Source organism: Amblyomma maculatum, chromosome 4, assembly GCF_055883805.1.
Source record: "Amblyomma maculatum isolate TAMU_Amacu chromosome 4, ASM5588380v1, whole genome shotgun sequence".
NCBI classification, from domain to species: Eukaryota; Metazoa; Arthropoda; class Arachnida; order Ixodida; family Ixodidae; genus Amblyomma; species Amblyomma maculatum.
The window spans coordinates 79452261-79467419 of record NC_139347.1 but is presented as its reverse complement, the minus strand read 5'-3'; the positions used below and the strand labels follow the sequence as shown (position 1 = coordinate 79467419).

The 15159-nt window shown below is 46.6% G+C and overlaps 1 protein-coding gene across 1 annotated transcript; it reads right to left on the bottom strand.

The window, feature by feature from the left end:
• Positions 1–8550: 8550 nt before the first annotated feature.
• LOC146191513 (receptor expression-enhancing protein 4-like) lies at positions 8551–9057 on the bottom strand. Its single transcript, XM_084600344.1, has 2 exons — positions 8827–9057; positions 8551–8667 (listed from the first exon to the last, which is right to left on the bottom strand). Exons 1-2 carry the CDS (start codon positions 9055–9057, stop codon positions 8551–8553), a joined length of 348 nt encoding a protein of 115 aa, XP_084456470.1.
• Between the last annotated feature and the right edge of the window lie 6102 nt (positions 9058–15159).

Here is a 15159-nt window from a genome sequence, read left to right as displayed (position 1 = left end):
GGCAGCAGCAGAGGCAGCGCTTGGCGCCACGTGAGCGCGGTGTCGCGGAACGGGATACACGGACCAGTGCACGTGCGTTGTGCGCTCGCTGGAGAGACCTATGGGGGTCAGCGAGCGCGAACGAGGTAAAGCACCCTGCTCTCGCCGAGCACACGGCAGGAGTCGGTTGGTCACTTCTGCAGCGCGCCTTCCGTTGGTTCCTGCGGCGATGGGCAGAAGGGGAGCCGTGACAATCTTCAATCCGTTTAACGGACAGCGAACAACACTGCGTAGGCAGCTCGCACCTTTGCGTCACGGATGCATCTGATGAGATGAAACCGTATTCTGTCTTAATGCGAAAGCGTTAAACCCCGATGTCGGCAAAAATCGCCTAGTGCTATCGGCATCGACCGTTTGCAGTCTCGAAAAATCACGAGCATGCCTCTGCCAGGTGACAAACACCGGCACCTTCGCACTTCTTTTGAAGCATCGCAACCTCAAAATATCTCGAACATGCCTCCGGCAAGTGATAGTTGGCAGGTGACTAGCACCAGGACCTTTGCACCCCATTTGAAGCATCGCAATCTCGAAAAATCGCGACCACGCCTCTGGCAGGTGGTAGCTGGCAAGTGACGAACACCAAGACCTTTGCACCCCGTTTGAAGCATCGCAACCTCGAAAAATCGCGACCACGCCTCTGGCAGGTGGTAGCTGGCACGTGAAAAACACCGGAACCTTTGCGACCCGTTTGCAGCATTTCAATTCCGAAAAATCTCGACCATGCCTCTGGGAGGTGGTAGTTAGCTGGTGACAAATATCGGGACCTTTTCACACTCTTTTGAGGTATCGCAACCTCGAAAAATCGCGATCTTGTCTTTGACAGGTGGTAGTTGGCAGGTGACAAACACAGGGACTTTTGCACCCTGTTTGAAGCATCGCAACCTCGAAAAATCGCGTACATACTTCTCTCTGGCAGGTGGTAGGTGGCAGATGAGAAGCATCGAGACCTTTGCACCCCGTTTGAAGTATCGCGACCATGCCTCTGGCTGGTAGTAGTTGGCAGGTGACAAATACCGGGACCTTTGAAAGCATCGCAACCACGAACATCGCGACCATGCCTCTGGCAGGTGGTTGTTGGCAAGTGACAAACACCGGAACCTTTGCGACCCGTTTGCAGCATTTCAATTCCGAAAAATCTCGACCATGCCTCTGGGAGGTGGTAGTTAGCTGGTGACAAATATCGGGAACTTTTCACACTCTTTTGAGGTATCGCAACCTCGAAAAATCGCGATCTTGTCTTTGACAGGTGGTAGTTGGCAGGTGACAAACACAGGGACTTTTGCACCCTGTTTGAAGCATCGCAACCTCGAAAAATCGCGTACATACTTCTCTCTGGCAGGTGGTAGGTGGCAGATGAGAAGCATCGAGACCTTTGCACCCAGTTTGAAGTATCGCGACCATGCCTCTGGCTGGTAGTAGTTGGCAGGTGACAAATACCGGGACCTTTGAAAGCATCGCAACCACGAACATCGCGACCATGCCTCTGGCAGGTGGTTGTTGGCAAGTGACAAACACCGGAACCTTTGCACCCCGTTTGAAGCATCGCAACCTCGAAAAATCGCGACCGTGCATCTGACAAGTGGTATCTGGCAGGCGAAAAAAATTAGAGGGTCTCTTAAATGTCTCTTAAGAGGGGAACGGCGAAAGACTATCCCTTTCCGTCCTATCATTTGCTTCTCACCGTTTGCCTCTTTCTCTTTGCCTCTTACCATTTGGTCTAGTGTAAGAATGATTTAGTGTTATCGGCCTTAGATGAGCCAGCTTTAGCACTTTTGTGGAACATATTGTGTTATCTGTTCAGTGATGATGTCATGCCTAGTCATTGTAGTCGTTATTATTCGTAACTGCATTTTACTCGTTTCTTGTCAGTTGCAATCGTTCAAAGTATCCTTTCGTTTGACATGTTGGTCTTACGTAGTCGTTAGCAGTCATGATGAGTCATATGCCAAGTAATTGTAGTCATGACATCGCTAACCATTGTTAAGCTTTTTCAGTCAGTTGCGGTCATTTCAAGTCGTCGTTTGACATATTGGTCGTTTCGTAGTCATGATGAGTCATGCCTAATCGTTGTACTAATCATTATCCTACATCACTATGCAATTTTACTCATTTCCAATCAGTTATGATCATTATAAGTAGTTTGACTTGATGCTCATAACAGATCATTTTAGTCAATTAATCATTATTATTCATTAGCATTGGTCATTAACTTTCTCGATGACTATTTACCTTTTATTCTACCTATCCCCATCAATCGTTTCTATTATCACGTGCCTAGCGCCGCGCGACAGCCGTGCTTGGTGCCGACGACGACGAAGCGGTTGTTGGCACGAGCGGCGCGCTGGTGCTGGACTGTGTGATCGGAACTACAAGCCGACCTTATTCTCGGGTCCTCGGCTACGTGTACCTTCACGGCTCCCTGTGACTTGAGTCGTGACAATATACCTCCAAACACGTCCGCAACTTGCGAGTGACACATGAGCGCACAGATGGGACACACAGATCAGGCGCACATCTATAGCTCCCGCGCATATTTTCGCACCATGAGCCTAGAAAGGCTTCATCGGGATCTTTGCAACTTGGCAACCTCGAAAAATTGCGGGCATGCCTCGGGCAGGGGGTAGTTGGCAGGTGACAAACATCGGTACCTTTGCACCCCATTTGAAGCGTCGCAACTTTGAAAAATCGCGACCCATGCCTCTGGCAGGTGGTTTCGGCAGGTGGCAAACACCGGGACCTTTACACACTTGTTTGAAGATTCGGAACCTAGAAAAATCGCGATCACGACTCTGGCAGGTGGTAGTTAGTAGGTGAGTAACACCGGGGGACCTTGAACCTCAGTTTGAAGCATAGCAACAACCTCAAATAATCGCGGGCATGCCTCTGGCAGGTGGTGGTTGGCAGGTCACAAACACCGGGATCTTTGCACCCTCCTTTGAAGCTTCACAACCTCGAAACATCGTGATTATACCTCTGGCAGGTGGTAGTTAGTAGGCGAGAAACATCGAGAGCATCTTTGCACTCCCGTTTGAAGCACAGCAACCTCGAATAATAGCCAGCATGCCTCTGGAAGGTGGTAGTTGGCAGGTGACAAACACCGGGACCTTTGCACCCTCGCTCACAGCTTCGCAACCTCGAAACATCGTGATCATGATTCTTCTGGCAGGTGGTCTTTAGTAGGCGAGAAACACGCGGGCACCCTTGTATCCTCGTCTGAAGAGTAGGCTCGAATAATCACGAGCATGCCTCTGGCAGGTGATAGTTGGAGGGTGACAAACACCTGGACCTTTGCACCCCGTTTGAAGCATCGCAACATTGAAAAATCGCGGACATACCTCTCTCTGGCAGGTGGGAGTTTGCTGGTGAGAAACATAGAAACCTTTGTACCCCGTTTGAAGCATCGCAACCTCGAAAAATCATGACCGTGCCTCTGGCAGGTAGTATTTGGCAGGTGACAAACATCGTGACGCGCCGCGTTTGAAGCATCGTAACCTCGAAAAATCACGACCATGCTTCTGGCAGGTGATAGTTGGCAGGTGACAAACACCGGGACCTGTGCACCCTGTTTGAAGCATCGCAACCTCGAAAAATCGCGAACATGCCTCTCTCTGGCAGGTGGTAGTTGGCAGGTGAGAAACATTAGGACCTTTGCACTCCGTCTGAAGCATCGCCACCTCGAAAAGTCATGACCGTGCCTCTGGCAGGTGGTAATTGGCAAGTGACAAACACCGTGACGCACCACGTTTGAAGCATCGCGTAACCTCGAAAAATCACGACCAAACTTTTGGCAGGTGGTAGCTGGCAGGTGACAAACACCGGGAATTTCGCATCCCGTTTGAAGCATCGCAACCTCGAAAAATCGTGAACATGCCTCTGGCAGGGAGGGATAGTTAGCAGGTGATACCGTTTGAAGCATCGCAGGTGACAAACATCGGTACTTTTGCTCTCCGTTTGAAGCGTCGCAACCTCGAAAAATCGCGACCATACCTCTCGCAAGCGATAATTGGCAGGTGCCAAATACAGGGACATTTGCACCTTCGTTTGAAGCTTCGCAACCTCGAAAAATTGCGACCATGCCTCTGACAGGTAGTATTCAGCAGGTGACAAACACCGGGACCTTTACACCCTCTTTTGAAGATTTGGAACCTCGAAAAATCGCGATTGTGCCTGTGGCAGGTGGTAGTTAGTAGGTGAGTAACACTGGGAGCATCTTTGCACCCCCATTTCAAGCATGTAGCGACTTTGAATAATCTCGGCCGTACCTCTGGCAGGTGGTATGTTGGCATGTGACAAACACCTGGACCTTATTTGCAGTCTCGTTTGAAGTATGACAACTTCGAAAAATCGCGAGCATGTTTCTGGAAGGTGGCCTTGTGACCCCTATAAATTGCAGCGTTACTTTTTCTGATTAGCTATAAATAAAATGGTCCAACGACCTTAATCACAGCGCACTTGGTCACATGTCACACAAAGCTCACTTCGTCTATGTAAGCCTGTGTATATATACAGGCTTCAAATGCGTGCAGTGCGGTCTATTCCATGCAGGAGTTCCGTTGCGACAAAATATGCATCCGAATAACAGAAACAAGGGGAACGGTGGATAAGACGCCACCCGCAGGAAGCGAAGCTGCGTCTGTGGCGAAATTTCCATGGACGTTCTGGGCGATACAGTTTATTAGTGAAGCACCGGCTGTCGTAAGACTGTGAATCATATGCTCAGAAATACACCCCGGAAACGCCTGACAAAATACAGCAGTTTAAGACACAAGGAAAAGTTCATAATAATACTAAGTTTGTGTACGTGTGCGTCCGTGCGTGCGTGCGCGTTTAGTGTGTCGACAGCGTCGTGTTGCCACGAATCCCAGAGGCAACGGTATACAGTGTCATTCAGTTAAAATTGGGGCCCTTTGGCAAAGACGTCACTAGTCTGAATCGACTGAGGACTGAGGGGAAGATTTTGGAATGCAGTTTCCTCGGCGGTAAATGTCTTTTGATGTCGAACAAACGTTGGCATTCACTAAAAGAGCTAAAAATCATTTTTACAGAGCAAAAAAAAAAAAAAATTTGTTCTCAATAGATACTTACGCCCATGGCTACGCTTAACCGCGGTTAAGTCGGCCTTGTAACTGCGGTATTACTTGTTTGCGAAGGAGAGCCCCGAGATTTTCTAAAATTGTGACAGCTACATATGCCTGTAGCCTTATATCGTCTTAGCAGCGTCGAAGGCAGGTTCATTCTGTAGGTCAGGCTGCAGCCGAGATGGGACTCTGTGCAACCACTGTGTGTAGTCTTTTCTCGTTTTGATTAGAAAAGGTTGCCAGGCATAGTCTGTCATATGCGGAAGACGGATCGTCAAAGCGTTTGTCATGCTCGCCTCTGCCATCAACCCGCCCTTTCAGCTATTTCACTGCAGTACTTCAGTCCTGCTCCAGCTTTATTGCAGACGATTTCAAGGGCTAGAGTGACTCTACACACTGCAGACTTCATTAAAGACGATCTTATGATGAACTACGAGAAGCTTCTAGCACGAAACAGCCTGGAATCCCAGGCAATGAGGTAGTGCATCGCCTCGCCCGCGAACTTCAACACCGGGCGCCTGGGATTCCCTGGCCTTATCCACCAACATGGGACACTACTCTTCACTACAAAAAAGAAATCAACGTTCACTACGACAACATTAGAGAAACACTCCGTACACTTCCTCTTCCTGATAAATCTCTCACTACCACGCAAATCCGCATTCTTAGACGCATACAACTAAATACACTGCTTATTCCTGCCCGATCTTTTCTATACAGAATCATACATTCCCCTGCATGCCCAAATTGCCCAGAACACTATGCAAACTTGGAGCATTGCATCTTTTCATGCCCTGTCGCCCTCCAATCTCCTCACTTTCCACACCCTCCTCCCCCAACGTGGCGGGCTTGGTTAGCCTCTGACCAGCTGCAAGATCAGTTGGCCTTGGTGACCCTAGCCCAGGACATTCTTAACGCTTAATGCAATGCGTTAAATAAAGTTGTTTCCTCCTCCTCCTCCGCTGCGGCTGGGATTTGCGATTCTGAAGGACGGGTGGCACCGCCAATAGCTAGGCTAGGAGCTCCGGCCTTCATCTGTGCGATGTTGACTGCACGCAGTTTGATGGGAGTGGGGCGGTTAAGAGGGCAGCGGCGTGTGAAGGACGCGGATCAGCGAACGAAAGCGACGGACGCGTTCGAGTAGGCAGACGCTGCTTTCTGCGAGCGCCAGATGAAAGTAAATATATGGTCTACTGACGTACTCTTGGCGGTGGTTCGGAACGCTTACGAGCGAGAGATTTGCTTCGCAGGGAGCGGGAGGGCGTAACGGTGTATTTCAATGTCCCGGTGAGCTTTCAGTGTAAATGGCCTTTGCGAAAATCGTGAGTGGGCATGCTCGGGTGATGCGAGCATTGGAAAGAAAAGTCGTATTTACTATTAGTTGCTTCTTACACTTTCTACTCAACTCTGGTACATACAGAAAATTAAATGCTAACTGAAAAGCTCGGGAATTTACACTGAGGACAGCGCAGCATGCTGTAGAAAGCAGTGGTATGAGTAGCCTTGGACGAGAAAAGGAACAACTTTGATGAGGGGTGGTGATGGTGGTGGTGAAAACGTTTATTAAAATTAGTTACATGGAGGTTGCTCTGGGGTCAGGCTTAGTGCCCTCCCCTCACAAACACTAGGTGGAGTCCTATAGTACGGGACCCCAGTGACTTCCGCTGCCGCCATTGCTCGTTTGACCAACGCCTTTTGAGCTTTCAGGTCGGAGCAGGCGAGTAGGGTTGCCTCCCAATCCTCCCGGGTGGGGTTTGGGGTAGGTGCAAAGGCAGGGTTGGAGGGGCACGCCCACAGCATGCGGAAGAGGTCCGAGTACATTTCCCCACAGTGCGGGCACTACCCAGAGAAGGCACTGTCTTAAGCGACGCCGGGCACATCATGGTGTTCGTAAGGAGGCAAAGAAACACGCGTTCCTCCGCTCTCGTTAACCGTTTACGCGGGTGAGGGTAAATATTGTGTCTGTTTTGGTGCAGCTGCGTAATTTATCTGAAAGTGTAGGCTGGTGTGAATTCTTCTGAGGAGGAAAGAGTCGAGGTTGCCCGGATAGAAAGCGCGCGGGCGGCGGCATCTGCTGCCTCGTTTCCTCCTAGCCCAGAATGGGCTGGAGGCTGGAGCCCAGACTATGAAGCGGCAGTATGGACTTTCCACGTTCGAGCTGTTTTGCAGTAGTCGGTAGAGCTGTTTTTTAGTAGCCGGTAGGCCAGGTACGGGACCCAGCCCTGTTGAAAGTTCCTACACCCCCTCGCTAGTCCGTTATAATTGTTTTGGAATCAGTGTTGCTGCTAACGCGATGGCGACCTATTCTACCTGTGTTAAGGAACGGACACGAGTTAATGGCATCCTGGACGTAATTCAGCTGATATGGTGGTGTCTTACAAATTTCTGCGCACCGAACAGTTCTGGCATATATTTCGTCGCACCAAATAAGACACTGCATGGTAGGCGGGAAGAGAAGAACGAAAGCGGGCTTAAAAGGGAGCAAAAATAGACATCCTGTCCGCGTTCGCGTTCCGACATTTCATACAGCGGATGACACTTGTCAAGGTAAGGTCACGAGTCTTCGAAGAGACCGACTCCCACCAGCGCTGATGTCTCAATGGATGACTGAGCCAGCGTGTCGAGTACGTACGCGGGCGCGCATCTGCAAAACATCTCGCCGCCGGAGATATATGCGAGACAGCCCGGAGACGAGCGGAAACGGAGTAAATAACCGTGACCTGGGAAAGTAGCTGCAAGCTTTCGCGTACAGCCTTCCACAGGTGACTGCTCAAAGCCGAGAAACATACAGCGTGCTGCGAGAGCTTCTGCGTGTTCTATCCATTTGCTGGTGCAAGAAATGCTGGTCCTCGAATGGCGGAACAGTTTTTTTCAGCTCGCGGGATTGACTAACATGGCCCAAAAAACGTAGCAAGATAGGGTTAATTTTTGTTCATTTATTTTTTATGTCTAGATTGGATTGGTAAAAGCTTAATTAACCTTCTTTGTTATTCGTTGTTCCGGGTTTCGGCGGAACCTCCGGACTCTATACTCTTCGTGTATAGACTCTTCTCCACGGTGTAGGTTGTCCTCAGTCCAGGGCTCCGCCTTTTTAGCTCGCCGCACTATATAGCCCATTCTAGTCCTCGCTGCAGTGTCTGGAGAGTAGAGCTTCCAATTGCTCCACACTCGGGTTTTAACGTGATACCGTTTGAAGCCCCGTTCAGCAAAAATCCGGCATCGGAGTTGGCGTCGCTGTTGTGAGCGAAAAATCGTGGTCATGGCGCTGGCAGGCGGTAGGCGGCCTGACGTTACGTTTACAGCGGCTGAGAATTCGGGCCTCTCCTTTCATACGGGAGGGAGATATGCGTTTTCTCTAGGCTCATTTTGCTGCGTAGTTTGACGAAACGATACATATCTGAAGGGTGCAAACACTATAGCAATGATTAGTTTATTATTGCACAGTTCGGGTAAAGCGAGCGAATCTTTCGACGACCTTGTCGATGCCAGGCTCCCACTGTTTCAGTCGAGGTCGAATGATGCCGTCGTAAAACGTTTGCGGGGTTTGCGCCTGAATGAAAGAAAAAAACAACAACAACGGATTACACTTTTGCATAGAGGATAAACGCGAACTACCCTTGTACACATGTGCATTTTTGACCTACAATTCATGCAGGCATTGAAGGTATAGGCGCACAGTAGATATATGCTCAAGGTTTAATTAGCTTACCAGAATGAGTGCGAGAATTCCCATCCTGAGGCCGCCCATGAGTTCCGGGAAGTGGCTGCCGAACATGATATCGAGCGTGCAATCCAGGAGCACGTAGGTGCCGATGCTGAGCCAGTACTTTAGCAGGATGGCCGATTGGTTCTTGTCGGTGTCGATGCACTTGAAGGAAGCGTAGATGGGCCACACAAGGCCAAAAACCAGCAGGATTCGACTACACGAACACGCACCCATCTTTGCTCTGTTTCTCTTCATCCTTCTCCTCTTCTAGTTTGTGTTCGCCTCTGGTAGGGCGTTGTGGTGAACTGTTTGTGGTTACGCAAAACCTGATGGGGGACTAAAAACACGCTTGCTTATGTTACGACGTGGGGACTTGAGGCTGGAATGAGCGGAGCTCATTTACACCGATCAAGAAAAAATGTACTTGCAAGCAAAATTTCACCATCATCGTCATCATCATCACCTTCAGTTCTCTTTTTTCTTTTTCTTAATTTGGCCATTTAGGCTCCAAGAGCCACCCCCTCGAATTAAACACACATTCACTCACATAATTCGGCTTCGTCATCTACCGGATGCTGTAGCAGCCCTCTGCGGGAGGGGTAGCTCCATCAGTTTATTTTGGTTTGATTTATGCGGTTTAACGTCACAAAACAACTCAGGCTATGCGAGACGCCGTAATGGAGGACTCCGAAAATTTTGACCACGTGGGGTTCTTTGACGTGCACTGGTTTAGCACAGCACACAGGCGCCTGGCTTTTCTCCTCCACCGAAAAGCGGCCGCCGCGCCCAGCGTAGTTTATTTTCAGTAAACTAATGTTCAATATATGTCTAAAAGATCAACCCTTTGTGTAGTGTGTAGCACCTGTGGATACAGCATTAAAGAAAGAATAACCACCGCGTTGACTCAGTGACGTTGGGCCTGATAGAAGGATCGAATTATGGTGTCGGTGGCCGCATTTTGGTGGAAGTGAAATACAAAAAATTATAAGATTACAATACTCCCTAATACGAAATTTGAGCGCTGCTGTTTAAGCGATTTTGCGGTAATAAGGGAAAGAACTTCAGGGATGCTTGTATGTATGTATGTATGTATGTATGTATGTATGTATGTATGTATGTATGTATGTATGTATGTATGTATGTATGTATGTATGTATGTATGTATGTATGTATGTATGTATGTATGTATGTATGTATGTATGTATGTATGTATGTATGTATGTATGTATGTATGTACGTACGTGTATGTGCGCGCGCGTGCGTGCACGTATGTATGTATGTATGTATGTATGTATGTATGTATGTATGTATGTATGTATGTATGTATGTATGTATGTATGTATGTATGTATGTATGTATGTATGTATGTATGTATGTATGTATGTATGTATGTATGTGCAGGTAGAAGGCTCTATTTTTCTCACAAGAGAGAGAGTAAACTTTAATTTGTTTACGGAGTAAGCCAAAGAGAATTTCTCAGAAGAAGAGAAAGAAGCCATACTCAGCCATTTGACATCGCGAATGCTTTCAGTGACTCCGCTGGAGCTAGATTTGAAACGCACTAATCCATCTTTCTTTCTTTTTCCTGTCTCCCCTTGTGAAATCGAGTTGATTATTAATAGCCTCTAGGACACTAGTCCTGGACTTGATAACATATCCTCACGGCACCTAAAACTTGTTGCTAATCTAGTTTCTATACCACTTTGTCATATTATCAATCTCATCTTAAAGAATGGCGTTTTTCCTGCTTGCCTTAAGATAGCGAAAGTCATTCCGGTCTTCAAAAAAGGTGACAGACAAAGAATATCTAGCTATCGTCCAATATCTATTTTATCATCTCTTAGTAAGGTAATTGAAAAATTAATCGTCAGCCGCTTAGACAATTACCTAATTAAATTTAATATTATTACTCCCTGTCAGTTTGGTTTTAGGTCCGGCAGTTCAACTAACTTGGCTCTTATCTCTTTGACTGGATTTATTAAGCAAGGCATTGACAATGGCGAATTTGTTGGTTCTGTGTTTTTAGATTTCACAAAAGCTTTTGATACGATTAACCATTTGATTTTGCTACAGAAACTAAAATGTTATGGCATAGTAGGCCCTGTATCTCTCCTTCTGAAAAGCTACTTACAAGATCGTAAACAAATAATTTATATTAATGTAACTACCTCTCTAGATAAAACTATTAACCAAGGTGTTCCTCTGGTATCTATTTTAGGACCTTTACTGTTCATGTTATATATTAACGACCTTCCTACTTCTATTAGTCCAACTCATTGTGTTTTATACGCGGACGATACTACCGTGTCATTATCTAACAGGTTCATTGATGATCTTACTGTTGATTTGAATACCGTTTTGAGTAACATAACAAAATGGTGTCTTAATAACCACCTGGTTATTAACCCCACTAAAACAAAGTTTTTAATCTTCAAAAATAGCCAGAAAATCCTTCCTTGCACTCCTACGTTAACCCTCTGTTCTTACACTATACCAGCTTCTGATAACATTAGCTTTCTGGGCGTTATTCTTGATTCTGCACTTAAATTCTCAGCCCATATCACTCATCTGAAAAAAATATCTATGTTTGGCATCCGAGCTCTCATTAAAGCACGCCCATATTTTCCTTGTTACATTCTCTTATCTCTGTATTATGCTTTCATTCACAGTCGTCTCACTTACGGGATTGTCGTTTAGGGAAATACTTACAACTGCCATTTATCGTCTGCACAGCATATACAAAATCAGGCCATCCGCATTATCATCTCCAGCATTTTTTCCACTAGCGCTCGTCCCTTATTATATGAACATCATATCTTATCAGTCCACCAACTCTTTCAGTATCACCTTGTAATCGCGTTCTTTAAGCTATTGAATGGCAACTTGCATTTCCAGTTTGTTAATCCGTTACTACTTTCAAACTATAACTATACAAGATATGCAGTGAATAACAATTTACTACTCCCGAAAGTTCGTACTAATTATGGAAAAATGACGACATCTTTTGCAGCAATTTCATTTCGGAACTCATTGCCTTTAACACTGAAAAGTTATATGTCCTTGCCCACATTTAAGAATAACTTGAAGGAATATTTGTTGAATTGCTGATGTTTTATATTTTTTATTTCTGATACCTGTGTTAGTGCCTTTGTTTTTGTGTAAAAATACCGATTTGCCATGTTTTGTATGTTATAACCTTTCGCTAACTTTGCTGTTATTATTTATTTTGCTGTAGTGATCTATCGAGGGTTCCGGTGCAGTCTTATGACTATGGGACCCTCTTCTGTATTTTTATACATTTTGTAAATATGTTCAACCTAATAAACTTTCACTTTCACTTTAAAAAAAAAAAAAGAGCAAAAGCGAGAGGCGCAGGGCCCGTGGCTTTTCTCTGTCTTCTGACAAACTCTCTGGCTCGTGACTTTCTCGTGGCATTCATTCATTCATTCATTCATTCATTCATTCATTCATTCATTCATTCATTCATTCATTCATTCATTCATTCATTCATTCATAAGGATGAGCTGAGGCCCTCGTTTTTCCAAGACTCCTTGTAAGATGGCACCTGCGCAGCGAAGATATTGTTCAGGGCAAAACCTTCACTCAGGAGGGGTTCGCGCCTGTTGCGACGTTGTTGTTGCCCTAATAAAAATGGCGCATACCCACTACGGGAATTGGCCATGAACAGGAGGTGATTACAGATTCGTAGATTACATGCGGCAGAAATGCGGTGATACCAGAAATTATTTGAGCAACTCGGTTTCAGTGACAGAGATGGTTGAGGGTGGTACTGGGGCCTACTGAGCTTTAATTTGTGAGATGTAAAGAGCAAGAGAATAGAAAAACATAGATAGGAACGATCAGAGTCCAGATACATAGCAAGCATGTTGGTGAGTGTCCTGTCTATGCGTTCTGTCTAACAGCTTCCCTGGTCTGTGGGTGATATATGACGGGAGTACCTCTAAGTGATTGCATAAATGTAGCAGCTCCTTAACGATATCAGACGTGAACTGGCGGCCTCATTCACTGATTACCAATTATGGTGGTCCATGCCGCAGGAGAACAGAGTTGAGAAGGAACAGGAACACTTGATGCGCGGTATCAGATGGTAGAGCAGCTGATACACAGTAGAATAGGTAGTCCGCCCAGATCATGAACCAGCGATTGCCATTTGGAGATTTTGGAAAAGGTCCATGCAGATCAATTCCGACCTGCTCGAACGGGCTGCTGGGAGGCGCCACAGTGTGAAGTAGGCCAGGTGAAGCGGAGGTAGAGCGTTTTTTTCGCTGACACTGCCTGCAACTGGCCACCCACATATCCGCATTCTCAGCCAGTAAAGCCGCTCCTGAGCTCGATGGAGCGTGCGAGCCGATCTCAGATAAGTCCGGAGGCGGGGTCGCCATGCATGACACGCAGAATGGAAGAGCAAAGACCCATTGGAACAACGAGCAGGTACCGTGGGCCCACAGGGGAGTAGTTTTTATTCCGCAAGAGACGATCGCGGATACAAAATGACCTGGAACTCTCTGGTCGCGCTCGATGGCAAAGAGGGGCTGTAGAGCTGGACCTTCGTGTTGATTAGTTTTCAACACCTCAGCGTCAGGAAACTAGGACAATGGTTGAGAAATAATGGTTAAAATAGTTGCTGTCTCGCTCTGTTAAAGGAAGCAGCATTCGCGAGACCGCATCGGCGTGTCGCCGCCCGCTCCTGTATACGATATTGAAGTTACACCCATGTAGACGGATGGCCCAGCGTGCGAGGCGACCGCATGGATCTCGAATACTGGGGAGCCAGCAGAGGGAGTGATGGCCAGTCAAAATAATGAATGGGTGGCAATGCATGCGAGTATGATCGGAACCTCTGCTCGCAGAAGAGGCAAGTTTTTGTTTCGGAATTAATTAATTAATCAAATAACTAGGTTAATTAATTATGTTAATTCTTAATTTAGTTAGTATTGACTTTAGACAATAAATGTGTTTTGCAAGTTTGCAGAGCACCTCAGAAACTCCTATCTCATTTATTTGAGATAAAGAAAATAGCACATGCATCTTTTTCCAAGCTCCAAAGAAAGCCCGCGAAATATAAAAATAGTCACATGACAAGCGCATTCGCGCGCCCCGATTGTCTGCTCTCAACCATGGATTGTGCGAATGAAAATCACCTGTGGCCGTGATTCGACAGGCCAGTCATGACCTAGTTCCAGCGTTAGGCTGATAAGTTGGCGATGGCTGCCGTCCGCTCAGCCAGCTCGCCGTGCTCACTGCAACTAGCGTCACAATGGGCCGACTGGCTCACGCGCGCGAAGAAACCACCACACACATATCCAAGGTAGATCCCATATCCGCCTACCGCTGCAAACGGAGCCATGCAGCCATACACGCAAGGGCTCAAAAATTAAATATTTGAGATAGGCTAGGGAAATCAGTTGCATACATGCTGTCAGCCGTCTTTCGCACCACAGGTAATTTTTTTTTCGGGAATAAGTAATTAGTTATTAAGGTTAATTTTTCTAATTTTCCTATAATTTACTTTAGACAATAATTGAGATTCGCGAAGTTAGCCGTGAGAAGGAAGGCAGAAGAGTTCAAGATAGATATTCAGCTTTAACCGAGGATGACGACCTAAGTGTAGATGCAATGAACGATACCTTCACATGTCATCAGTGAGTGCGCGGTAGACGTGACGGCAGGATAGTTAGAGAGGATACCAGGAAATTATCTAATCAGACGAAATATTTGATTAAGAAACGCCACAGCATGAAAGCCTTCAACCCAACAGATAGGATAGAATTGGCAGAGCTATCAAAGTTAATCAATAGGTGCAATAGTGTCCGACATAAGGAATTGTAACATGGAGAAAATTGAGCAGCAGTGACGAGGAAATTAGGCATAGGCAAAAATCGCATGTATGCGTTAAAGGACAAGGCGAGCAATCTCGTCGAATATGGTAGTCAAAGTAGCCGAAGAGTACATACTGATCTATACAGTAGCCGTAGTAGTCAGCGCATAATGAGATTGGCAGTAGTGAAGACTGAAGAGCAGTAAGACGTTCCGCCAGTGACGAAGGACGAGGTTAAGAAAGCTTTAGAATCTTTGAAAAGGGGGATAGCAGCTGGGGTGTAGTGTACCGCGTGTGTTTCGCCGTGGGCTGCAGTCCATCATTTTGCTACATGCAGTCATCTACAAGCGCAACTTTGACAGCAACAAGGAGGCGTTTCTGCTTGTTTTACCATCCCAATTAGGCTCCGATTAATCTTCAGCGCTTGTCATGATGAACCATTCGCCGGCCACATGGTGGTTTGTAGTACACTGGCAAAAACTCGGCTGAAGTATTAT

Coding starts and splice junctions, on each gene's coding strand:
- LOC146191513 (XM_084600344.1), bottom strand. CDS start 9,057: ATGGGTGCGTGTTCGTGTAGTCGAATCCTGCTGGTTTTTGGCCTTGTG. Junction 8,668..8,826: donor GAATTCTCGCACTCATTCTG/GTAAGCTAATTA, acceptor TCTTTCATTCAG/GCGCAAACCCCGCAAACGTT.